Below are 26,468 nucleotides of genomic sequence, written 5' to 3' on the forward strand. Positions count from 1 at the left end.
TCTCTTCCCCTTTCTCTCTGTCTCTTTCCCTCGCTCTCTGTCTCTTCCACGCTCTCTCTCTCTCTCTCTCTCTCTCTGTCTCTGTACTCTTTCCCTCGCTTCTCTGTCTCTTTCCCTCGTCTCTCTCTCTCTTCTCTCTCCTCTCTCTCTTCTCTCTCTCTCTCTCTCTCTCTCTCTCTCTCTCTCTCTCTGTCTCTGTCTCTGTCTCTGTCTCTCTGTCTCTGTCTCTCTCTCTCTCTCTGTCTCTTTCCCTCCCCTCTCTGTCTCTTTTCTCTCTCTCTCTCTCCTCCTCTCTCTCTCCTCTCTCTCTCTCTCTCTCTCTCTCCTGTCTCTGCTCTCTTTCTTCTCTGTCTCTTTCCTCGCTCTCTGTCTCTCTCTCTCTGTCTCTGTCTCTTTCCCTCACTCTCTCTCTCTGTCTCTTTCCCTCGCTCTTCTTCTTTCCCCGCTCTTCTGTCTCTTTTCCCTCTCTCTTTCCCTCTCTCTCTTGTCTCTTTCTCCCTCAGGTTCTGTCTCTCCTCCACTCTCTGTCTCTTTCCCTCGCTCTCCGTCTCTTTCCCTCTGTCTCTGTTCTTTCCCTCTTTTCTGTCTCTTTGCTCCATCTCTGTCCCTTTCCCTCGCTCTCGTCTCTTCCCTACTCTCTCTCTTTCCCTCTCTCTCTGTCTCTTTCCCTCACTCTCTGTCTTCAAGGCACGTGTCTTGAAAATGAGATTGTACTGTAAACATGTCCATTCTATCCTATTGTGTTCTATTCTATTCTCACTCTTACTGAAGAAGTAAGCGGGGGCCTTTAACTGAGATTWGTTTTGTTTTGCTGAAGCTGGGTCCCACTCTCTTTCTATGGAACAAGCTGTGGAGCGTTGGTGGAGTTTCTCTCCGCCTCGTTTTTTTCACTTTTTCCAGCCAGCTTCTCTGCTTTGACTCTCTGTGTCTTAACAGGGATTAGTTCTCAGTGTTGAAACTGTTCCAGTCTGTCAGCTTCAGTTTCTGTTTGGGTTAATTACATTACTGTACAACAGTGCTGGAAAGTGCTTCTGTGTGTGTGGTGCGAGTGTGTTTGAGTGTGTGTGTCGAGGCAGATTGAGCTGTGTCAGTGAGCTCGTTGGGAGTGGAGAGTTATGTTCATCCCAGCGTTGGCCGGTGTCACATTGTCCTTGGTGGGAGATGAGTTGTTGAAAAGGGGGGATTTTGGCCCAATCCTCCTTATGAGTGGACATCCCTAAATCACTCTCATGTTCAGTCCACTGCCCTGAGGTTCATGGCAAAGCCAGACAACTGAAGTCTCACTCTCTCGTGTATCTACGCAGCCAGAAACCATCTGTAGCAAACACCAACATGAGATAGGAGAGAGAGGGGGAGAAGCAGAAAGATGATACAGATGTAGGATCTTAATTTGAGCCAGTTTGCTACAGCAGAKAAATCATCCTGCAGCAACAATGTGGATTATAAGGAATGGACATTTTTGTAAGGGTTGATAMATTTTTCAAAAATACATTTTTGATAMATTTTTCAAAAATTCTTGAWACTACTTGTACAAATTCCAAATCATCTAGTCACTTGTGCACTTCTTATTCCTTTGAACAAATTGCAATTGATAATGTACAAGTGTCAGCTTTTTTCCACATTATCAATTGCTCATGTCATGTTGATCAAAATATAGTAGATGGTTCTCTGTTGAATAGTCTTACCCCTCAAAACATCTAGGCATKAGTTCCTTGCATAAGCCATTGCATGCAAAATTGTTGAACTATTTGTCATAAACTGTCAAGCATAGTTTTACACATTTCTATTAGACCTTTTGTACAAAAACGTGAGTTGATGAATCGTGCAGGTGAAATTGNACTCCTCTATGATCTCAGCGATGGTGCTGGCCTCGTCCCCGGCCATGATGAGGACGTTCTTGAGGCCGTCTAGGACCACCTGAACCACCTGGGAGTCCTTCACTGACAGCAGGCTGCAGAATGGAGGGATCACATTCTGCTGCACCAGGTACTCCACCTACACATCAACATATCAGAAAATACAGAACTGAATACAGCAGTAAGAATTTCTGACAAATAACTCCTGACACGTGTGACTGTGTATCAGGTTCAGTCACTGGGTGCCTACTAGTTCATAAACTCACTGGTATGAATGCTCCAGCTACAGAGGCCCTAGCCTGACAGTGCTAGCCCCATACCTCTCTCTTGTACCTCTGTCCAAGTCAATAGTCTGGCTGATATTGAGGTTGCAGTGTGTGTGTGTTACTTTCCTGGTCTTTCCTGCCACTGATGGTGAGGTTGCTGATGGCCCATGCTGCCTCCTTCTGAGTGCCAAAGTCCCCCTGCAGACACACAGGCTGTCAGCACTACAGAACAACTCAGTACACAGCAATGACAGAAATATAATCTCTCGCACAGTCAACCGCACACACCAACCACACACCACGGCTCTCACCTTGGCCAGTTGGTGGATGATCAAGGGGACGAGTGCTGCGTCGATCACTGCCTGAACCTGCTGTTGGTTCCCAGCCGTGATATTGGACAAGAACCACACTGCTTCCTGTAAACGAACCAATCACATGCGGTTATGACAGAACACTTTCTGTTAACAGTCTAACCACACACAGTCAAATCAAACAACTTCTTATTGGCAGGACAATCATAAAAAAGCCTTGACATATTGACATAAGCGTCTTCCCTCCTCCCTGTTTCTCTTGACTTTCCCGTTCCCTCTCCTAGGAGAGTGTGCGTGTTCTACCTTGTTGATCTTTTCTTTGGGGTGTGTGAGCAGGTTGGGGAAGTGGGAGAGGACGTCACAGTTGAGCACCACCTGTGTCTGCTCGTCTGTCCCAGTCACAATGTTCCCCACCGCCCTCAGAGCAGCCGTCTGCAGGAAGTGACATCACAGCAAGTCAACACCCACAATGTCAGCGTTTCAGAAAATGCATAGAACACCCTGAATGTATTACTTATAAAATGCACAATTTCCTCCCTCCCTTGAAATAAAATCACTGAGCTTTTCCTGAACATATGGCAGCATTTTTCTGCAAAAACTCATAACCATAGTGATCTGTAGAGCCAAGATTTGTTTCTTTTATCAATCCAATCTTAGTAAATCAGTGTTTTTTTCTTCTTCCAGATAGGAGGTAGGAAATTATGCATTTTATAAGTACACCATACCAAAGTTTGTTACAGTCTTCTAAAATCAGAATGTTATCAGTTGACGCCTTACCTGAACTTTGACCTCCTGGTGGCTGAGCAGGGGCACAAGGAAGGGGACCACACCAGAGTCTATCACCATCTGAATCTGCTCGTTCCCACCGTCTGTCAGGTAGGACAGAGCCCACACCGTGTCTACAAGGATCTACAAACACACAGTGTTAACCAAGGAGTCCAATAAGTGTTGTTCACTAAAGCAGCCGAGTATGGTAGGGCTTAACATGATGTCAAACTTATGGCAAACCGTTCATTTAGTTGTAATAAACATGTGCAGTGCTTTCAGAAAGTATTCACACCCCTGGACTTTTTCCACATTTTGTTGTTACAGCCTAAATTTAAAATATATTAAATTGAGATTTGTCACTGGCCTACACACGATAATACCCCATAACGTCAAGGTGGAATTAAGTTATTCAAATATTTACAAATTAATAAAAAATGAAAAGCTGAAATGTCTTCAGTCAATAAGTATTCCACCCCTTTGTTATGGCAAGCCTAAATAAGTTCAGGAGTAAAAACTTGCTTAACAAGTCACATAAGTTGCATGGACTCACTCCGTGTGCAATAATAGTGTTTAACCTGACTACCTCATCTTCGTACCAAACACATACAATTATCTTTAAGGTCCCTTAGTAGAGCAGTGAATTTCAAACACATATTCAACCACAAAGACCAGGGAGGTTTTCCAATGCCTCGCAAAGAATATTGGTAGATGGGTAAAAAATAAAAGCAGACATTGAATATCCCGTTGAGCATTATGAAGTTATTAATTACACATTGGATGGTGTATTAATACACCCAGCCACTGCAAAGATACAGGCGTCCTTCCTAACTCAGTTGCCGGAGAGGAAGGAAAATCGCTCAGGGATTTCACCATGAGGCCAATGGTGACTTCAAAACAGGTACAGAGTTTAATGGCTGTGATAGAAGAAAACTGAGGATGGATCAACACCACGGTAGTGAGTGGCCGAGTTACAGTTTTGATCTAAATCTACTTAAAAATCTATGACAAGAACTGAAAATGGTTGTCTAGCAATGATCAACAACCAATTTGACAGGGCTTGAAGAATTTTGAAAATAATAATTTTAAAAAAGAAATGAAAAAAAAAACGGGCAAATGTTGCACAATCCAGGTGTGGAAAGCTCTTAGAGATTTACCCAGAAAGACACACACCTGTATTGGCTGCCAAAGGTGCTTCTACAAAGTATTGACTCAGGGGTTTGAATACCTATGTCAATGAGATATATTTCTGCATTTCACTTTCAATAAATGTGCAAAGATGTCAAAAAACGTTTCACTTTGTCATTATGGGGTATTGTGTGTWGATGGGTGAGATWTTTTTTTTTTTTAAGTATTTAATAAATTTTGAATTCAGGCTGTAACACAATGTGGAATAAATCAAAGGGTGTGAATACTTTGAAGGCACTGTATGCTCTCATACTTACATTTATATCTGTGTGGTATATAAGAACACACAGCGCTGGGAGAAGCTGGGAAAGAGACGAAAAACAAGTGGAGAGAGGAGTGTCAAAAGCAGACTGGAAATGTGGCCATGTAAAGTCATGTAGCTAAACATTCCCCCTAGTGATATGTGATTTGTCTGACTAGCTGGAGAAAGCACCACTATAACTCTACTCATAAATTGGAATACCTAATGGCACTGGAGGAGATGACTGACGTTTTACGGGCTCCTAACCAATTGTGCGTTTTTTCACATCGTTTGTAACTTATTTTGTACATAATGTTGCTGCTACTGTCTCTTACGACTGAAACGAGCTTCTGGATATCAGAACAGCGATTACTCACCTCGCACTGGCCAAATTTTTTCTTCTTTAATTAGTCTGACATGAAGGATATACGGTTTCTCCCCGTCATTCGTATGAAGAAAAAGACGGAATAAAGGGGGCGCAGATCCGGGTGCCTTGTGAGAATTTGTTGGCGTGTGGGTAACCCGCCTCTACCATCTGTTCTATTGGCCAACGTGCAATCACTGGAGAATAAACTGGATGAGCTCCGTTCGAGACTATCCTACCAAGGGGACATTAAAAACGGTAATATCTTATGTTGTTTCACTGAGTCGTGGCTGAACGACGACATGGATAATAGAGCTGGCTGGGTTTTCCGTGCACCGGCAGGACTGAACAGCTACGTCCGGTAAGACGATAACAACTGGTGCGCGATGTCTCGAGGTACTGCTTATCTCATGATAAGCTGCAGATCACACTATCTATATTTTTCGTAGCCATCTTTTACCACCACAAACCAATGCTGACACTAAGACCGCACTCAACGAGCTGTATARGGCCATAAGCAAACAAGAAAATGCTCATCCAGAAGCGGCGCTCCCAGTTGCCTGGGACTTTAACGCAGGCAAACTTAAATCCGTTTCACCTCATTTCTACCAGCATGTTACATGTGCAACCAAAAAAAATAAAAAACTAGACCACCTTTACTCCACACAGACGCATACAAAGTACTCCCTCACCCTCCATTTGGCAAATCTGACCATAATTCTATCCTCCTGATTCCTGCTTACAAGCAAAAACTAAAACAGAAGGTACCAGTGACTCACTCAATACGGAAGTGGTCAGATGACGTGGATGCTATGCTACAGGACTGTTTTGCTAGCACAGACTGGAATATGTTCCGGGACTCATCCAATGGCATTGAGTACACCACCTCAGTCATCGTTCTCATCAATAAGTGACCGTACGTACATAAGCCATGGATTACAGGCAACATCCGCACCGAGCTAAAGGCTAGAGCTGCCGCTTTCAAGGAGCCAGACGCTTATATAAGAAATCCGGCTATGCCCTCAGACGAACCATCAAACAGGCAAAGCATCAATACAGGACAAAGATTGAATCCTACTACACCGGCTCTGACGCTCATCAGAAGTGGCAGGGCTTGAAAACTATTACAGACAACAAATGGAAACCCAGCCGCGAGCTGCCCAGTGACACGAGAGTACCAGACAGGCCAAATGCCTTTTATGCTTGTGTCGAGGTAAGCAACACTGAAGCGTACATGAGAGCACCGGCTGTTCCGGACGACTGTGTGATCACGCTCTCTGTAGCTGATGTGAGCAAGGCCTTTAAACAGGTCAAAATTCACAAGGCCAGATGGATTAACAGGATGTGTACTCAGACCATGCACGGACCAAGTGTCTTCACTGACATTTTCAACCTTACCGAGTCTGTAATACAGCAGGCTTCAAGCAGACCACCATAGTCCATGTGCCCAAGAAAGCAAAGGTTACCTAAATGCATACCGCCCGTAACACTCACATCAGTAGCCATGAAGTGCTTAGAAAGGCTGGTCATGGCTCACATCAACACCATCATCCCAGAAACTCTAGACCCACTCCAATTCGCATACCGCCCCGACAGATGACGCAATCTCAATCACACTCCCCTTTCCCACCTGGAAAAAGGAACACCTCTGTGAGAATGCTGTTCATTGACTATAGCTCAGCGTTCAACACCATAGTGCCCTCCAAGCTCATCACTAAGCTAAGGACCCTGAGACTAAACACCTCCCACTGCAACTGGCTCCTGGACTTCCTGACGTGCCACCCCCAGGTAATAAGGGTAGGCAACAACACATCTGCCAGACTGATCCTCAACACGGGGGCCCCTCAGGGGTGCTTAGTCCCTTCCTGTACGCCCTGGTTACCCATGACTGCATGGCCAAGAACGACTCAAACGCCATCATTAAGTTTGCTGACAACACAACTGGTAGGCCTCATCACCGATAACAATAAGACAGCCTATAGGGAGGAGGTCAGAGACCTGGCAGTGTGGTGCCAGGACAACAACCTCTCCCTCAACGTGGTCAAGACAAAGGAGCTGATCGTGGACTACAGGAAAAGGAATGCCGAACATGCCCCCATTCACATCGACGGGGCTGTAGCCGAGCGGGTGGAAAGTTAAGTTCCTTGGTGTCCACACCAACAAACTATTATTGTCCAAACACACCAAGACAGTCGTGAAGAGGGCACGACAATGCCTTTTCCCCCTCAGGAGACTGAAGAGATTGGCATGGGTCCCCAGAACCTCAAAAAGTTATACAGCTGCACCATTGAGAGCATCCTGACCGGTAGCATCACCGCCTGGTTTGGCAACCTCTTGGCATCCGACCGTAAGACGCTACAGAGGATGCCAAAACAGGCGGCAAGCGGTGCCGGAGCGCCAAGTCTGGGACCAAAAGGCTCCTTAACTTCTTGACCCTAGGGGCCAGAATAGTTCCTCAGGCKGTGACCAGGCTTTAGACATAGTTTCAGGCTTTTATTTTGAAAAATGAGCGAGATTTTTCAAAATGAGTCAGGTGTCCTTTGATTAGTTCCTGCGCGCAAGAGGGGATGCTCGTCATTTTCTTTCTCTTTTATTGAATAGGTTACCGTCCGGTTGAAATATTATCGATTATGTATGTTAAAAACAACCTGAGGATTGATTATAAAAAACGTTTGACATGTTTCTACGAACATTACGGATACGTTTTGGAATTGTCTGCTTTTCAGGAACGGAACAAGGCTGTGGTTTTCTGAACATAACACGCAACCCAAATGGCGTTTTTTTGTTATAAAACTAATATTTATCGAACAAAAATAACATTTATTGTGTAACTAGGAGTCTCGTGAGTACAAACATCCGAAGATTATCAAAGGTAAGCGATTAATTGTATTGCTTTTCTGACTTTCATGACCAAGCTAATTTAAGGCTAACTGTTCTAGCATTGATTGATACACTCACAAACGCTTGGATTGCTTTCGCTGTAAAGCATATTTTCAAAATCTGACACGATAGGTAGATTAACAACAACCTAAGCTGTGTTTTGGTATATTTCACTTGTGATTCCATGATTATAAATATTTTTTGTATTATTTTTGAATTTGGCGCTCTGCAATTCAGTGGTTGTTTAGGAAAATGATCCCGGTAACGGGATCCGTAGCGTCAAGAAGTTAACAGCTTCTACCCCCAAGCGATAAGACCGCTGAACAATTGAACAAATGGCCACCCTGACTATTTGCATTTGATCAGAACACACACGTACCTCCTGTACTGTTTCCATGGGGGGTGGTGGGTCCTTGTTGCGGCAGAGGTTGACAATGACCCAGGTGACGTTACGGAGGAAGGTGATGGGGATGGAGGGGTTAATGAAGGACAGCAGGGGCTTGACCACGCCCAACGAGATGACGTAATCCCTGCACTGTGGCCCGTCGCCTGGAGGAGGAGCATCACAGGTCAAAGGCCATCATTGGGGCACCAGTTTTTCCTGGTCCGGTCACATGGTTAGTCATTACAGAAGAAACACACAAACATAACTTTAAAGATGTGTTAACTGTATCAGCCATACTCACCTATGATGTTGCCTAGCGCCCACACGGCCTGTTCACACACATTGTGATGGGGAGAGTGGAGCAGCCGCAGGAACAGGGGAACAGCATCTGTGCATGAGTACAAACACAGTTAGGAATTGACAATTTAACACACACAAAGAGAAACATTAGCAAAGCCCAGACAGTTAGAATAACAGCGGAGCAGAATGACCGCAGGGTGAACTTACTGGATTTGACCACAGCTTGGGTCTGTTGTGACGTGCCAGACGCTATGTTGGTCAGGGCCCAGGCTGCCTCAAACTGAAGAGACGGACTGGAGGAGAGAAAGGAGGGGGGAGAGTGAGAAAGATCATTCTAGGGCTTCCATGAATATGAACGTGTCTTTCTCCTAACCCTGCCCTCGCTTCTTCCTCCTCTTCAGTCCACACAAACACACACAATGTGTGTGTAAACAATGGTGTGTTGGGTTGCAGTGCCCGCTGTGCTTTAGGAATTTCAGTGTCTGTCTGACAGACTGCAGCAGTCGCCATGACAGCTGTGCATCCGCAGCTCATCGCTCTGGTAACCCTCCAACCCATGCGCCCTCCTGTACTGACTCCTGGGTGTGAGCGCGCGTCTGTCCCCTTCATGACCACAAGGTCCTGTGTGTGTGTGTGTGTGTGTGTGTGTGTGTGTGTTTGGCCCTGAACACAACAAGGTCCTGGGAATGGGGGAAATCCAGAGGACAGGAATGCTCTTTTATTTGGATTGGCACTGGACGGCAGGGCCAACGGACCACCCTGTGCCTCACACACACACACAAAGAAGCATGCACACACACACACACACACACACACACACACACACGTAGCCCCTCTACATCATGTATCCTAGCCAGTCTTCAGTAATTCCAGTAAAATGTCCCAACAGTGCATTAGTAGAGACAGTCAAAGGGAGGACATTGGTCTGAGGCAGCAGCAGACTCACTTGTCATCTCTCTCCAGACATTTGACTAGGATGGGCAGGACGCCCGACTTTATCAAGTCATCAATGGGAGGGTTTCTGTCACTGGAGAGGAGTTTTCTGACAGACACAAAAACAGGACATTTTTTGTTTCAAATCATGGAATACAAAACAGGGTGAGAGGTTCAAAACAGAGAAGAGATCTCACACACACTTACCTGGCAGCCTGTACGGCACTAAGCTGGACCACAGCATTATCACTGGTGGCGTTCTTCAGAGAGAGAGAGAACAAGTTACAGCATCACACTCTCACAGGAGGAGGGAGAACGAAGGAGATACAAGTTTCTCACTATTCTTTGTTTGTACACAAAGTTGAGCCTTACCTGTAAGATGGCCTCCAGTGTGACATTTTGCTGCAAATGGGGGGAAGGGATGGGACAAAATCAGTACCAAGTTACAGATAAACAACATCAGCAACATGGGGGAAGGGGATACAATTCACATAAACATCTGGCTACTTCACACTGATCGGTCAACATGTCAATGATACACACACAGTCTGTCCCTCTCGGTCTTGCTCCACACGCCAGTGTTTTCAGAGTGCTGTGTTTCCTGTGCTGCCGAGTTGGTGTGTTGGCTGGCTGGTTGAGGCTGAATGAGCTCACAGGCTGAGAATGCCATGCTACTCCATCATAACCATACATCACCTGGTAGCAGCTAGGTCAGGCCAGGCCAGGCCAGACCCTATTCCTCATCTCATTAGCTCAATGACAGGGCTCCAGTCAGCAGGGTGACAAGGCTTTGAGCACGATACATTATACAAACCCTAGAGAAGCCATGGGGACATTGGAGAGACCAGGGGGGCTTAAGGACGCATGTCTAGATTACAACATCATACATAGAAATGTATTGTATAGAGCTGACACAATGTCCAATGGCAGTAGCTCTTCAGGAGGAATGGCCACACCTGCCCTGTCCAAACAGACAGAAATGTACTGCCTAGATTCTCTATCTGGAACAAGTCTCTCATCCCACTGCAATGGCAAATGGGTCGCTAAAGTGGAACACAGACATCCCACATACCCCTTTGAAGTCGGAGTCGAAGTCGGAGTCCTCCAGACTGTCCTCCTGTGGGACATTCCTCTTCTTCAGGAGATGCTCGTCTCGTTTGTTCTGACGGAAGAGAGGGGAGGGACAAGAGAATAAAACACATTGATGAATACTCAAATACGCGACAGAGTAGCAGCGCAAACTCCTACAGCAAACTTTTTGTGACTGCGAGACAGATAAAGGTTGAAAAACAGCTGGCCCTCGCATCAATAGAATGTGTGTGTACTGGTGTATGTTGGGGTCATCTCTGGAACCTTTGTCCCCTGTACGGAGAGACAAAGTACAAACCCGGTGTTGTTATGGGGGATGTCCCCTATAGAGACACACTAATCAAAACACCCCCAATTAAAACACACAAAAAACATAGGCATACACTCCTAGAAAGTTGAGGAGCAGGCACAGTGAGACACACCCATACTGGTGTTGAATAGAGCGTGAAAAAGACAGACACAGCCGGTCGGCATGTGAGTCAGTGGTAGGGAGGGAGGGAGGAGAATCCCTTGGCCTACATTCCAGTGTGTGCTGCAGTGCTGGGCCGTGCGTCACTGCTGGTGACTAACCATCCCTGTGCTGCTCTCTGCTCTGGCATAATGGAATGTGAAGCCAGACTACGGCAGCACACTAACTCGGCTCTTTCTTTTTCGCTCTCTCACTGAATTAGGCCCTAAACTAGTTTCTAGCCATGTCTCCCTCTCTTCCTCAATGGTAACTTAGCAACGACTACAGGCGATTGTTTTAACCTCAGAGAAAGAAAAAAAAACGTGTGAAGAGGAAGGAGAGTGAGGAGTGTGTCAAAGCCCTGAGGGGGGTTTACAGAGGAAGAGTTGGGGGAGGGGGAAGTAAGATTCAAAGCCCTGACCAGGGGACTCGTGTCAGAGATCACCAAGTCAACATGAGAGCAGCGAATTGTTGGATGTATGACTGACAGGGATACCTGCCAATCACCGGAGAGGAGAAGAGAAACCCTTCAGTCTCTGGCTCGTTACAACACAGGGCTGCACAATATGGGCAAATCATCTAACAGGTTTTTTTGGGGGAAGAAAATTGTGACTGCGATTTTGATCAAAACACTTGGGTGAACTGTTGAAATCATAAAAATAAAATTGGTATTCCGGTTCTATGGTTGGCATTGTGTGGCATGACAACTAATGACAAAGACAGGTAGAGTAGAAGTTGTGACAGGGTAGGACCCAAAGTGTTAGTCAAAGTTTCCCAGGGGACCCTTATTATATTTGAATGTTACATTCATGGTGTTGCACATGTCAATATTGCAATTTCGATTCAACYTTGATTCATTGTGCAGCCCTATTACAAAGGTGTAAGTAAATGCATGACAACCATACTAATTGGGTGTATTGTAGCCATTACACGGTTCCGATTTAGGCATCCACGTCAAATAGGCAAGCACAGCGAGCACCTCAGGATAGATTACATCTGGATATTGTTGTAAATCTCTGCTAATCTCCATGGACTTCCATCTAATCTAGGTTTCAGCATCCTGATGATGTTGTCTGTTATTAATGATCACCAAATCTGGATAGTACAGTGACATTACATAGGTATGCAGATCAAGGCGAATGGTAGTGGGCATGTGGAGGGACTTAGGCATGGACCGTATATTTGGAAATAGCCACGGGATGGTTTATCAATACCATTGAAACCATTTTTTTTAAATACACTTGAATATTTTTAGCTACTTAAGTAAATACCTGCAGTCAACTTGTGCAATATGTTAGGAGATAAAGAAGATTGCGTTCTTCATTTCACCGGTCACATCATTTTTGATTATGAAGCTTAACGGTAGTACCCGTTCACGTGGTGTTTGTTTACAAGCACACAACAATGAGAGACCGGAGCCTTGTGACTCACTTGCTGTTGTGCAGCACGAGCCAGGTGATCTAGTTCCAGTGTGGAATTCACAACTAGCCCAGTTAGATATCTGATAACTATTAATTTAACTGTCTAAAATGTGCTAAATGCCCTACAGTTGTGCATTTGGTTTGCTAATTTAGTAGCTAGTTAGCTATCTAGCTAAGTGGTTAGCTTCTTCCAAAATCAAGCTTTGCTTGCTGGTAACAGCAGAGAACCCCCTCCTGGATCAAGAGCCTTGCTGTCTAATATTTGTTTTGTGCGTGCAGCAAACTGGGTAGCATTCTTTTGTTACTTGTATAACTGGGATGAGCTGGGATGTCTGTCCTGAAAATAGTTTAGGTCAGAGACTGTATAAAATGTTTGCAAAGCGCTCGTTAGCATTTTCAATGGGATTTTACATGTACTTGTTAGCACTGCTAACATGCAAATTAAAAAGGCTCAGTGGGGGTTGAAAATTGCGCCCTTTGTGTTCAGTTATAACCAAATATACCGGTACGGCACAAGGTCAGTGTGACAATCTGGATACTGCCCAAGCCTAGAGGGAGCAGCTGAATGACAAAGGCAATTTCTACCTGCAGCAAATCACCGCAGTGGGCAAAACAAAGAAACCTAAATACTTAGTTTACGGTTATGGAAAAAGAGGAGTAGGCAGTTTACAGGGATCAGAGGCCAATCCAGAGGTGAAATATCATGTTTGGGTCATGGTCAGAAAATGGGGGGGTCAAATTGGGGTTAGTGCCCCCATAGAGGAATCATTCTGGATGGATTGAGACGAATACCAAGTCTGTGTCTGGGGCAAGACACAGGGTGAGAAAGGAACAGCCCGTCTATAGATCTGTGTGTGTGTGGTAAGCAGGGAGGTCAATATTAATATAGGGAGCCGTGGAAGTACGCCTACAAATTGTGCATCACCAAAATATAAAATTAGGCTTCTTCTCTCACCTTCCTCAGCTCGACTGTCACGTCATTTCGATGTCTTCTCATAGTCTGGAACACAAACACACAGGGAGCAATATGAGACAGACACGATAATTCATTGATAACACATTTTAAAAACATAACATCCCTCTCTCTGGACTTCTTAATGGCACAAATTGCTTTTGGAAGCAGCATGAAGAGATACTAGAAAGTAATATAGGTATAGGTCAGAACATAGGAATTGAGGGGTAAAATGTGTAAGCAATAGGCTAAAAGCATAAGTTACACACACCACTTGATATCGTAATGGTTCAGGTTAATCAATGTGTGTTTGTGTAATGGTAACGTGTTCTTAGTACACTCATGACTGTGAGCTGGTCTCAGATCTTGTGACTGTGTGCTGCGGTTCATATTGCCATCCTAAATAGCCCCTTACGTCACGTGGGCCAGTCACAWCATCCCAGCCTTGGTCTGGTCTTGACCCTGTCTGGGGAGGCTGAGGAGCAGAGAACCAGAGGGAGACCCCTCCTTTCTCTAACAACCAAACATTGACCCAGCCAAAGCACCTGTCTCTCTCAGAGCACCTGTCTCACCTAGATCAGCAGAGGGCAAGTGTGGGTCTGTGCAGGCTTTTGTTATAGCCAAGCACTAACACACCTGATTCAGATTGAAGACCATGATTAACAGATACAGGCCTTCAGAAAGTATTCACACCCCTTGACATTTCCACATGTGTTACAGCCTGAATTTAGATTTTTATTTGCAAATTCACTTGAAATGAAAAGCTGAAATGTCTTGAATCAAGTATTCAACCCCTTTGTTATGGCAAGCCTAAATAAGTTCAGAAGTAAAAATGTGCTTAACACGTCCCATAAGTTGCATGGACTCACTGTGTGCAATAATAGTGTTTAACATTGGTTTTGTATGACTACCTCATCTCTGTACCCCACACATACAGATAATTGTAAGGTCCCTCAGCCGCGCAGTGAATTTCAAACACTGAGTCATCCACAAAGACCAGGGAGGTTTTCCAATGCCTCGCATAGGTCACCTATCGGTAGATGAGAAGAAAGAAATAAAGGCAACATTGAATATCCATTTGAGCATGGTGAAGTTATAAATTACACTTTGGATGGTGTTTCAATACACCCAGTCACTACAAAGACACAGGTGTCCTTCCTAACTCAGTTGCTGGAGAGGAAGGAAACCACTCATAGATTTCACCACGAGGCCAAACGTGACTTTAAAACAGTTGCAGAGTTTAATGGCTGTGATAGGCGAAAACTGAGAACGGATCAACAACATTGTACAGTACATTCAGGAAATTCTTCAGGCCCCTTTACTTTTTCCACATTTTGTTACGTTACAGCCTTATTCTAAATCATCAAATCTACACACAATACCCCATAATGACAAAGCAAAGAGGTTTTTAGAAATGTTTAAACTGAAATACCTTATTTACATAAGTATTCAGACCCTTTGCTATAACACTTGAAATTGAGCTCAGGTGCATCCTGTTTCCATTGATCATCTTTGAGATGTTTCTATAACTTTATTGGAGTCCACCGGTGGTAAATTGTCTATATAAGGTCCCACAGTTGACAGTGCATGTTAAGAGCAAAAACCAAGCCATGAGCTCGAAGGAATTGTCCATAGAGCTCCGAGACAGCATTGAAGGTCCCCTCCATCACTCTTAAAATGGAAGAAGTTTGGAACCACCAAGACTGTGCAATCGGGGGAAAGGGGTCTTGGTCAGGGAGGTGAACAAGAACCCAATGGTCACTCTGACAGAGCTCCAGAGTTCCTTTGTGGAGAATCTTTCAGAAGGACAACAATCTCTGCAGCACTCCACCAATCAGGCCTTTATGGTAGAGTGGCCAGGCGGAAGCCACTCCTCAGTAAAAAAGGCACATGACAGCCCACTTAATGTTTGCCAAAAAGACTCAGACCATAAGAAACGAGATTCTCTGGTTTGATGAAACCAAGATTGAACTCTTTGGCTTGAATGCCAAGCGTCACGTCTGGAGGAAACCTGGCACCAACCCAACAATGAAACATGRTCATGGCAGCATCATGCTGTGGGGATGTTTTTCAGCGGCAGGGACTGGGAGACTAGTCAGGATCGAAGGGAAGATGACAAGAGAAAACCTGCTCCAGAACGCTCAGGACCTCATACTGGGGTGAAGGTTCACCTTCCAACAGGACAACGACCCTAAGCACACAGCCAAGACAACGCAGGAGTGGCTTCGGGACAAGTCTCTGAATGTCCTTGAGTGGCCCAGCCAGAGCCCGGACTTGAACCCAATCTAACATCTCTGGAGACCTGAAATTAGCTGTGCAGCAACCTGACAGAGCTTGAGTAGATCTGCAGAGAACAAATGGGAGAAACTCCCCAAATACAGGTGTGCCAAGCTTGTAGAATCATACGCAAGAAGACTCAAGGCTGTAATTGCTGCCAAAGGTGTTTCAACAAAGTACTGAGTAAAGGGTCTGAATACGTGTAAAATGTCATATTTCAGTTTTTTTTWAATTCTAATACATTTGCAGAAATGTCTAAAAATATATATGTTTTTGCTTTCTCATTATGGGTTATTGGGTGTAGATTGATGAACATTTTTATATTCAATTTTAGAATAAGGCTGTAATGTAACAGAATGTGGGAAAAGTCTAGGGGTCTGAATACTTTCCGAATGTACTGTAGTTACTCCACAATACTAACATAAATGACAGTGAAAAGGAACCCTGTACAGAATAAAAATATTCCAAAGCATGCATCTTGTTTGCAATAAGGCACTAAAGTAAAACTGCAAAAAAATGTGGCAAAGAAATTCACTTTATGTACTGAATACAAAGCGTTATGTTTGGGGCAAATCCAACAACACGTAACTGAGTACCATGCTTCATATTCTCAAGTATGGTGGTGGCTGCATCATGTTATGGGTAGGCTTGTCGTTGGCAAGGACTAGGGAGTTTAGAATGGAAAGAAACAGAATAGAGCTAMGCACAGGCAAAATCCTAGAGGAAAACCTGGTTCAGTCCGCTTTCCAACAGACACAAGGAGACAAATTCACTTTTCAGCAGGACAATAACCTAAAACACAAAGCCAAATATACATTGGAGTTGATTACCAAGATGACATTGAATGTTCCTGAGTGGCCTAGTTAAATGTTTTCAAAAATGTTTTCACTTTGTCGTCATGGGGTATTGTGTGTAGATGRGTGAGAAAAATATATATTTAATCCCTTTTTAATTCAGGCTGTAACACAAAATGCGTAATAAGTCAAGGGGTATGAATACTTTCTGAAGGCACTGTACATTTTGGTTATTTTTTTTATTTCACCTTTATTTAACCAGGTAGGCTAGTTGAGAACAAGTTCTCATTTGCAACTGCGACCTGGCCAAGATAAAGCATAGCAGTGTGAACAGACAACACAGAGTTACACATGGAGTAAACAATAAACAAGTCAATAACATGGTAGAAAAAAAAGAGAATCTATATACAATGTGTGCAAAAGGCTGAGGTAGGCAATAATCGAATAATTACAATTTAGCAGATTAACACTGGAGTGATAAATCAGATGATCATGTGCAAGAAGAGATACTGGTGTGCAAAAGAGCAGAAAAGTAATAATAAAAGCAGTATGGGGGGTGAGGTAGGTAAATTGGGTGGGTAGTTTACAGATGGACTATGTACAGCTGCAGCGATCGGTAGCTGCTCGGATACAGATTTTTAAAGTTGTTGAGGGAGATAAAAGTCTCCAACTTCAGAGATTTTTGCAATTCGTTCCAGTCGCAGGCAGCAGAGAACTGGAAGGAAAGGCGTCCAAATGAGGTTTTGGCTTTAGGGATGATCAGTGAGATACACCTGCTGGAGCGCGTGCTGCGGGTGGGTGTAGCCATCGTGACCAGTGAACTGAGATAAGGCGGCACTTTACCTAGCATAGCCTTGTAGATGACCTGGAGCCAGTGGGTCTGACGACGAACATGTAGCGAGGGCCAGCCGACTAGGGCATACAGGTCGCAGTGGTGGGTCGTATAAGGTGCTTTAGTAACAAACGAATGGCACTGTGATAAACTGCATCCAGTTTGTCTGAGTAGAGTATTGGAAGCTATTTTGTAGATGACATCGCCGAAGTCGAGGATCGTAGGATAGTCAGTTTTACTAGGGTAAGTTTGGCGGCGTGAGTGAAGGAGGCTTTGTTGCGGAATAGAAAGCCGATTCTTGATTTGATTTTGGATTGGAGATGTTTGATATGAGTCTGGAAGGAGAGTTTGCAGTCTAGCCAGACACCTAGGTACTATAGATGTCCAATTCTATTGGTCGGAACCGTCCACGAGGTGGTGATGCCTAGTCGCGGCGTGCGGGTGCAGGCAGCGAACGGTTTATGAAAAAGGAGAGAGGTGGGCCATTTGTTCTTATCACGCTCTAGCGAACCTAATTTAGCACGCCGAGTGCCTTCTTACCAAAGCTGTGAGGCCCGACTGCCTGGCACAGAGCAACGCTGTTGTATGGCAGCGCACTGTGAAGACTCGTTTCTGGCGTCACACACGGCCTTGGAAGCGATGATTGCAAAGTTCGCGACTCCTCAAAGGGAGAAGGCCAGGTGGAATGTAATGACTAGATACTAACTGTGATAGTACCCTCTTGGGCGTTAGATTGGTCTGGTGCGATCAGGGGAAACTAAGTCAGCAACTCCTCGCCAGCAACGAGCCACCATCAGTTAGATCATATATATCGAGTACAACATAGCGCTCGGTCCGAAGTACATTCGAACCTCCAATAGTCAAATGTAATTTGGCTTTGTGTCTAAATTCCTCCGCCAAATCAGAGAACGGTCGCCCATGAGGTACCACCGCCACAACACTGCCCCCTCGCGACTGGTTCCGACACACTGAAACACTTCTGTCTTGAGCGCAAACGATAGTTGGGTAGAAAAACCTAGAGCATAAGGCCACCCGTCATTAGAAAAACCGAGGCTACCGAGGCATGCCCTAATAGAAGACATTCTCGGAGCGCGGTGTATGTCTAGAACAGAAGATCAGATAAGAGCCTTGGTCCTAGCGCGATACTGAACTCTCGCCTATACACGAGCGCGAAACTCTGACACTTGGCAGAGATTGTTCTTTTATTCGATACGAGGCTGGCTCCTATATTCGTGATTTGTTTCAAGTTTATAAAGAGTACCCATCTGCTAGCGTGATAGCGACCTCGCAGGTAGACGCTACGCCGCGTACCTGGATCCAGAGTGCCTAAGTCCGGCGGATGAGCATCGGCCCGTACATGGTCAGTTCGTGAAGCCCCTGGGCAGCCTCAGAACGTCAAGGCATAAAACGGGCTATGCGCTATACGGGTGGGGATTTTAACGAAAGGATGGGTCAGCCTGGCCATATGTTTTTGATTGTATATCTATGTGTGCCTATACTGAGAGACCTTAGATTACAGGCAGGGCAGGAAGATTGGGCATATAGTCACCTGCTCAACAAGCTCTTGGGTGCCAGGGTGTCTCCCCTTGCAGCACAGCAGCGGGGGAGTGATCACCAATAGCGGGCACGACTGTGTGTTCAACATACTTCACTCTTGGGGATTCATCTCAGCACTGATCCTGAAGGAGAGAAGAGTTCGCAAAAACACCATGCATGCTGGTGGATCGCAACTATATCTCACGTGGCGGTAGCGTAACAATGTCGTCGCTGCTCGGGCACCTGCAGGTATCTCAGTAAGGTGTAAGACGGGGTACCAAGATTGTCAAGCCACGCAAAGCTAGTCACTTTTCTGTTGATAAGTGGGTTCGCAGGGATGGTAACTTTCCAGCTTTCTTCAGTAACAATTCTGCTCCTACCCTCATGACAGACATATTGTAGGATAAAAGAGAGAATGGCAAGCTGGGGAGGCTTATTCGGGGCAAGTAGCAGGCGGGGCAGGGGGCGTAGACGGCTGTTGGACTCTACGAGTTCGGTAGTCGCAGCCAGCTGGATGTGAACACGGCAATTGAGGTCGCCCAAGCCTCCTAGTTTACTACCCGAGACCGAATAATTCTCTATGCTCTCTGACACACGCCCATACTTGCTTTTCTCTAGATTTATTTACTTTCTCTGAGGGGCTGCGCATCTTTTGCAACTCCACCATGTCTCTTTGGATTTGCACAATGACAATCATCCTGTATGTTTATTATCACTCTAGCCTCCGCTCGCAAGGTGGTGTGACACAGTCTGCTGGTGAGGAGAGTTGCTTCGGGTAATTCCATGGACTATTTACAGTCATCGCAAGAATCTTTTTTGCGCTATTATAGAGCTCACAGATGTCCAAAATGCTCTTTCTGTCTCTTGGACACAAACAAGCTGTGCTCATTTATGCTATGATCCCTTGCACTCTGACTCTTGCTGTGTTATCTATCCTGGAGTTCCTTGAGTCTTCCCCTTGAAACATGTTTGGACATGTTATCGCGGGTGGTGCTCTTCGATGTCTATTTTGGGCAAGTTCTGTCACAACAGACTGTCTCATATTTGTGGTGTCCTGTGTTCTGGATCCTGTTCAGGGCAGCTCTCGAGGCTCTGGTAGGAACCAGGGCTCATTATGCTGTTATCTTTGGTTGTTGTCTGAATGTGTGAACGCGGACGCACGATGCTGGTCTAATATGAGATAGGTGAGGACTTAACTTTTAATGAATGACTCGAGTTCCGCTACCACTCCTAAGTGACGCGTAACCTGAGTGGAAATGTAATCACATTCAGAGGGTTACCGGCCAGGTAGATATAGATATAAGAGCCTAGCATCAGCAGAAGATGTTATTAGGGAGCGTTTGAACAAGTGATGAGGGGTGGTCGTTTTGAGCCGGCGGATCGCGGTCGGCGGCTCACAGAGGCAATGAGGCAGTGATTCAGACTGAGATTTTGATTGCAAGACATGCAGAAGGTGGTTGTATTGTGGGGGGGTTTCAGGTTTGGTCCAGGGATAATTTGTTTATGGATGTGGTGGCCCATTTAAGTTTACGGACATTTGGGAGGGGCGTCTGTGTAAATTCTGGAATAGGGGGATTCCTAATATGTATTGAGATTTTTGTGTGAAGATTGAGAGCGCATCCAGATTGATATGTATGGACTGCCGGGGTGGTCTATACAGACATAATACCAGTTACTCTAGGTTCACCACTTAAGAACCAAAGACAAAGTGAAAACATTACTTCTCTGAGACACTAGAATGGGGAGCGCCATCTAATTCTGTAACAGAATCGTAGTGGCACGGCGCGACGAAGATAGTGAGGCTGTCAGGGCTCGGCTATGCCTAGGTCGGGTACAAACAGTAGCAGTATGCACACTATGGTTATTATTCATGGATGGAGGCATTAATTTGGGTAATATATTAGAGTGTGCTGTAATAACTTGTCTGTTCGGGCAAGAAGCTCGTAGGAAAGATATGTACTACGATACTTTGGTGATGGCACTGCTAACTTCGCTACCGCAATTGGGTGGCAGTTCACTACTAGTGTGACGGTAAAAGTGTTATTATGTTTGCGCTACTCTAGGAGAATCTTCTATGTAATTTGCTTGGTGGCGTTCGCCTATAAGGCTCTTATTCTAGAGGATTCGTACACGGCTACAGTGATCATCACGCGAGTTTGCGTAAAGAAGAGTGTGGCTACAATCGCGGTGCAGTCAATGAGGTCAAACTTAGGGAGTTAGGGCTTATGAATGTTGAGAATAAGGCACTTGCACCGGCCAAGTGCTTAACATGTATTGCACGACCTACCAACAGAACGTCATACATATGAGGGAACGATGATAGGGGATAGCGCAAAGGGGCCTGGGTTGTTACGAACCCATCTTCACAATCACCCGGATGGAACAGGATGGATGTAGTAGGATGAGGGTGCGGCTATAAGGCCTATCAATAACGTGGTCGCCTTAGAGTGTTTGCGGACACCAGAATAAAAAGAGAGCAGAATTCATATATGTGCGATGGGTAACATGAGCTATGTCATGGCACATTAAAATGGTCTCGCAGACAAGAGGTATGGTGGGAGACACGGGTACAGCTGAGGAGACAGAGCTCCAGGGAAGCACTTGGGTTGCATGATTATAGAAGAGTGCGTCTGTAATCTTCCACTGTACATGCTTGGTCTCATGTGTGGATTTGGCCGATGGGCACGCATTGTGTGGGGTGGGACAACATGAGAGGCTCATCTGGTATGTGATGAGCGGGACGAGCTGGTAATACTACGTGGGTCGCATGTGCACAAACACAAAACAATGATAGATGTTAGACCATAGTCTGAAAACAGGCTCTATTGCAGGGCATGTATGATTATATTTTTTGGAGTAGAGACATACATATTAAGGCATAAATGTCGCACTTTGCAGGTGTCTTGATTGAGGGAGGAGGCTAGGCGTTAAATACTAACAGGCTAACTGTATATACAGCTTAGCACTCAACAGCGTGTGCATGCTAGTTTAACAACAGTCAACAGGATATATGAGTTAAAATGTATGGGCGACAGACGTTATGGACAGACCGAGGGTTCGGAAGTAACTACACACAGATTCCTGAGTTTAAAGCACAGAGCGCCGACACAGTATACAAGAACACAATAAACAGAATGGAGTACCGTGAATTAATGGAAGTCAAGCAGGCACAGGCATAATGTAAGCCAAGTGATCATTGGTCCAGGGGAGAGCGTAGATGGGAGCAGGGAGGCCTCCACTACAGACTAGCACGCGCGTTTAAAGTTGAGTCACGCGGGGGTGGTCTCTGCTCTCGAGCGGAAGAGTCAGCTCTCTCGAGATGGACGTGATCGTACAGAAGAGAATCCAAGACCTGCGGTATTGGCGATGGCGAAAGAGAGGTTGTGAATTGTAGAATTGTGTTTGCTAACTGGTGCTAGCTTCGTGGCAGTGGCGCTAGCTGCGCTAGCTGCAAGCTAGCTGTGAGGATCAGAAGTAGTGGCTCAGGGATTACGGCAGGAATCCGGCGTTGTTGTCGAGAGACAGTCCGATGCTGGTAAATTGGTGAGTAATATCCAGGCTAATAACAGGGCTGGTGTCTGTGCAGAAGGTAAAAGGTGCTAGCAGCGGCAAAAAATGGCTAAATTAGCTTGTAGCTGATTTAGACCAGTTGTGATGGATTGGCAGGGCTCTGTGTCGGCAAAAAAAAGGTCCAGTCCAATTGGCAAAAGAGGTATTGTAGCCCAAGAATTCGCTGGTAGACCTCTTCGGCTAGCCGGCAGATGGGCCTAGCTCGAGGCTAGCTCAAGGCTAACTGGTGCTTGCTTCGGGACAGAGGTGTTAGCCAGTAGTAGCCACTCGGTTGCAGCTAGCTAGCTGTGATGATACGGTGTAATTGTCCAGCGCTTGCGTCAGGAATCCGGTGATGTGGTAGAGAAAAAGCAGTCCTATATGCTCTGGGTTGATATCGCGCTTGCAGACTGGCAGGTATTGGCCCGAGCTGAAGCTGGCTGTGTCCGAGTTAAGGGTGAAGACCGCAGCAGTGGCTAACTGACTACTAGCTAGTTATCTGGCTAGCTTCTGATTGGGGTTACGGTTCTAAAGTATAAAAAATAGCAGGTCCGTACCACATTGGGTGAGGCGGAATGTAGGAATGTATATTCAGTTCCTAGATGGAAAGTGAAATTAAAATATATACGAAATATATACGAAAAATACGAGGACTATTTACACGGGACAAGACATACACACGTTCGACTGCTACGCCATCTTGGATTGGATACATATATTAGGCTGTAGTCTAAATATAGCTTGACCGGTGAGCAGTGTCCTGAGCCAACAGTGAGTGTTACTCCTGGATATGGTGTACTGGGGTGAACATTAAGGCACAGAACACTGACTGAGCAAGTTCAAACACGTTAGAATTTACAGAGAAAAACAGATATCTGATAAGTAATGCTCATGGCTCAACCATAAGCTGAGCTGCATCTCACATGATATCCCATAAGGCTGTTCATCAAGAGACTGTTGAACAGAGGAATTGGTCAAAGCAGTCCCTTCTGCTGGTGCAGTTTCAGATCATCCTAGTGGTTAAGGTCAGGATTAGGTAACCTCATCCTAGATCTGTGGTTATGAGCAAGTTCAACCTAGATCAAACCACAATGATTGATTTTCCCAGTACTCACCATACTGACGTACTATAGAGTGGGTGCCAGACTGTTTCTGTATTCAACTAAGCTACGTTGTGTCCTTGCCAAGACAACGGCACTTTGGCCAGAGCAGAAACACCCAGACTACCATTCATATAACGATAGCTACAGTATTCATACTCAGTAGCCTATTTGTAAAATCTAGCAGAAACACTTTAAATTCTGAAGGGGGGAGGATGATGCATTTCTTGACTAATCCTAAAAACCATTGCAGGAACACATAACTCCCAGGTCGTAGATCAGTGCTGCTTAGGGGCTTCTTCTACCTCCTGGCCCCTCTAGAGGGCCACAGATCGGGTTGTACCTCCAGTGAGAACCCAAGCCAGACCTCCAGGATGCCCGAAATAGCCCCAGTGGTGCACGTGGCCATGTCTGTCATAGTAGCCATGTGTTTGTCACGTTGGCTCTAAGCTTCAAAACAACAACCTATGAGACTGGTCCACTTCCCATGGTTTTAGATGGCTCCCAAAGACAATCAACTCTAATTCAACAATTACTCAGAAAACCCATTCATTCATACAGTGGGGGTATCCCAAATATAACTATTTGTACAACTCTGTAAAGACAGAAATGTGTGTGTTATTGTCGAAGATGGCACGGCTAACCACTATGAATGCATGAGGTCAGCATGCCATAGTTTTTAATAATACCACTACTAGCATCGGCTGAAAACAATGACAGCTTTCGTGATGATGACTACTCAGCCACGAGATACAGAACAATACAGATAACAAGCTATTGATGGTGGAAGCGGCAAGTAAACAGATTCAGGCAATTAACAACATCATCACCTAGTTAGCTAGTTACATAAGAATATTTTCTGCACAGGCCGTTGTTCAAATGACAATTTTAGCTGGCTAGCTTGCTAGTTCACAGTTCATTACGGCAGGATGATTCTGACCTTGCCTGACACCTCAGATTAATGCCATACATTTGTTTGGAAAATTTACTGTCACAAGCTTTAGAAGCCAGAATGTTGAATACAATTATATTTTAATGTACTGCACCAGTTGACTGTGCTGTTGATCCTCGTTTACACTGAGCTGCACTGGGATCGGAAAGTCATCAAGGTTATATTAAGACACTGCAGAGCAGGCGCAAAATATAAAATGTACATCAATGCAGGGATGGGATATACCACTGTACATTTTACCTTTACCCAAACTGATACATCAAAAAGATTGAAATACTGCTGGTTTTTCCGAAAAGCTGCCCATTTCATCCTCACGCTAGCTAGCAGTAACCACAGCAGCCATTATGGAATGGCACATGGCATTGAACAACAAAGGAGCTGATTGGCTGACGCTGCCATTCCAAAATGGTTGCTGTGGCTACTGCTATGACAATGAGAACGGAAATGGGAGTTTTCTGGAAAAATGTGCAGTATTTCAATCTTCTCCATGTATCAGTTTCGATCAAGGAAAATGTGGAGTACAGTGGTATATCCCATTCCCTACATTGAGGTACGTTTTCCGACCCATATCTCACACCTGCTAGGCCGTGTGTCCCTGATGGCGTTCCGACCCCAGTGTAGGTCAATGTAAACAAGCGTAACTGTAGGGTCGGAATAATGGGTCTAATTATGGTTGGATATAGGTGCTAGCAAAAAAGACAAGTTATCAAGGGGGTCTAATTAGCTAATAGATAGCCAAACCAGCTAGATTAGCTAGTTATCGACATATACTCTAACTACTCTGGCTTATGCTAGTTGGACTGTCAACTCTAACGTGAGTTTGCTTTCAAAACCGGTGGTACGATAGCTTAGTTAGGTAACGTTAATCAGCTAACATTAGTTACCTAGACTAGAGCTTTTCGTTGTCGGTGAAACCGGCTGACATTTCAAACTATTTGATGGAGAATAAGGGCCATAAACCACGCCCGTTCGTTATGACGACGAATAAACGGAGGATATTCCGGATAAACTCAGCACACAACAGCAGGCTGGCGGCGAATAGCTAGCTAACTTAGTTGACTAGCCAGGCTTCATCAAAAGACTGGCAGACAAGGCCGGGGAAGATAGCCGGTGTCTTAAAATAAAATCCTACACGTATCATTGTCTAAACCACCCTATCGAAATGCACTCCTACCTCGACATCGCGTCCCTTGTTTTTGAAGCTCTTGATACGGTGGTTATCCAAGCCGGCGTTTTCTGCCATGGCTGTTTGCTGGTTAAGAGTACTCCGGCGTTCGTGATCTCCAGTGAAAGACAGAGCAACTACGCGGCGGAGTACAGGGAGTGGGCGGCTACGGTAGCAGAGAGGGAGGAGCTCGGAGACCGGTTGTCCTATTTTTGATGGACTCCCTGACGTCGCACAGAGACAGATGCTATGTTGACGTACCAGTCGGAACTAGGAAACTCGGAAATGTCCGACATGCTAACTGGTTGTACTTATACACGTGTCGCGTTCAACGAAATTGCAAGTCGGAAATATCCGAGTTTCCTAGTTCCGACTAGAATTTGAACGCGGCAAAAGCATCACCAACATAGAGATCGTTCGTCACGATACTTCTCCGGTGCGGTATGTGTGGTTAATCACGTTACATTTTGTGATACAATTTTTTAAAGGGGACAATTTAAAATATGCACCACGAACTAACCCTACACTTAGAGTGCTTTCGGGAAATATTCAGACCCCTTTACTTCTTCCACATGTTATTACATTACTGTCTTATTCTAAAATGGATTAAATAGTTTTTTCCCTCACCAATCTACACACAATACCACATATGACAAAGCAAAAACAGGTTTTTAGAAATGTTTACAAATGAATTACAAATAAAAAAATATCACATTTACATAAGTATTCAGACCCTTTACTCAGTACTTTGTTGTAGCACCTTTGGCAGCAATTACAGCCTCAAGTCTTCTTGGGTATGATGCTATAAACTTGGCACACCTGTATTTTGGGAGTTTCTCCCATTGTTCTCTGCAGATTCTCTCA

At 45.1% G+C, this 26,468-nt stretch overlaps 1 protein-coding gene across 1 annotated transcript in view; it reads right to left on the bottom strand.

The window, feature by feature from the left end:
- Positions 1-25,768, bottom strand: part of LOC111964646 (importin subunit alpha-4) — a 50,244-nt gene extending 24,476 nt beyond the window's left edge. The window contains exons 1-15 of the mRNA XM_070443814.1: positions 25,614-25,768; positions 13,403-13,447; positions 10,562-10,651; positions 9,862-9,891; positions 9,697-9,749; positions 9,503-9,598; positions 8,764-8,849; positions 8,558-8,644; positions 8,251-8,420; positions 4,644-4,688; positions 3,211-3,342; positions 2,737-2,865; positions 2,434-2,538; positions 2,251-2,320; positions 1,802-1,997 (exon numbers count right to left, since the gene is read on the bottom strand). Coding sequence (XP_070299915.1) covers positions 1,802-1,997; positions 2,251-2,320; positions 2,434-2,538; positions 2,737-2,865; positions 3,211-3,342; positions 4,644-4,688; positions 8,251-8,420; positions 8,558-8,644; positions 8,764-8,849; positions 9,503-9,598; positions 9,697-9,749; positions 9,862-9,891; positions 10,562-10,651; positions 13,403-13,447; positions 25,614-25,682 — 1,403 coding nt within the window. The 5' untranslated portion in view covers positions 25,683-25,768. The remainder of the gene's footprint in view (positions 1-1,801; positions 1,998-2,250; positions 2,321-2,433; positions 2,539-2,736; positions 2,866-3,210; positions 3,343-4,643; positions 4,689-8,250; positions 8,421-8,557; positions 8,645-8,763; positions 8,850-9,502; positions 9,599-9,696; positions 9,750-9,861; positions 9,892-10,561; positions 10,652-13,402; positions 13,448-25,613) is intronic.
- Between the last annotated feature and the right edge of the window lie 700 nt (positions 25,769-26,468).

This window comes from Salvelinus sp. IW2-2015, linkage group LG6.1 (assembly GCF_002910315.2).
Source record: "Salvelinus sp. IW2-2015 linkage group LG6.1, ASM291031v2, whole genome shotgun sequence".
Lineage (NCBI taxonomy): Eukaryota > Metazoa > Chordata > Actinopteri > Salmoniformes > Salmonidae > Salvelinus > Salvelinus sp. IW2-2015.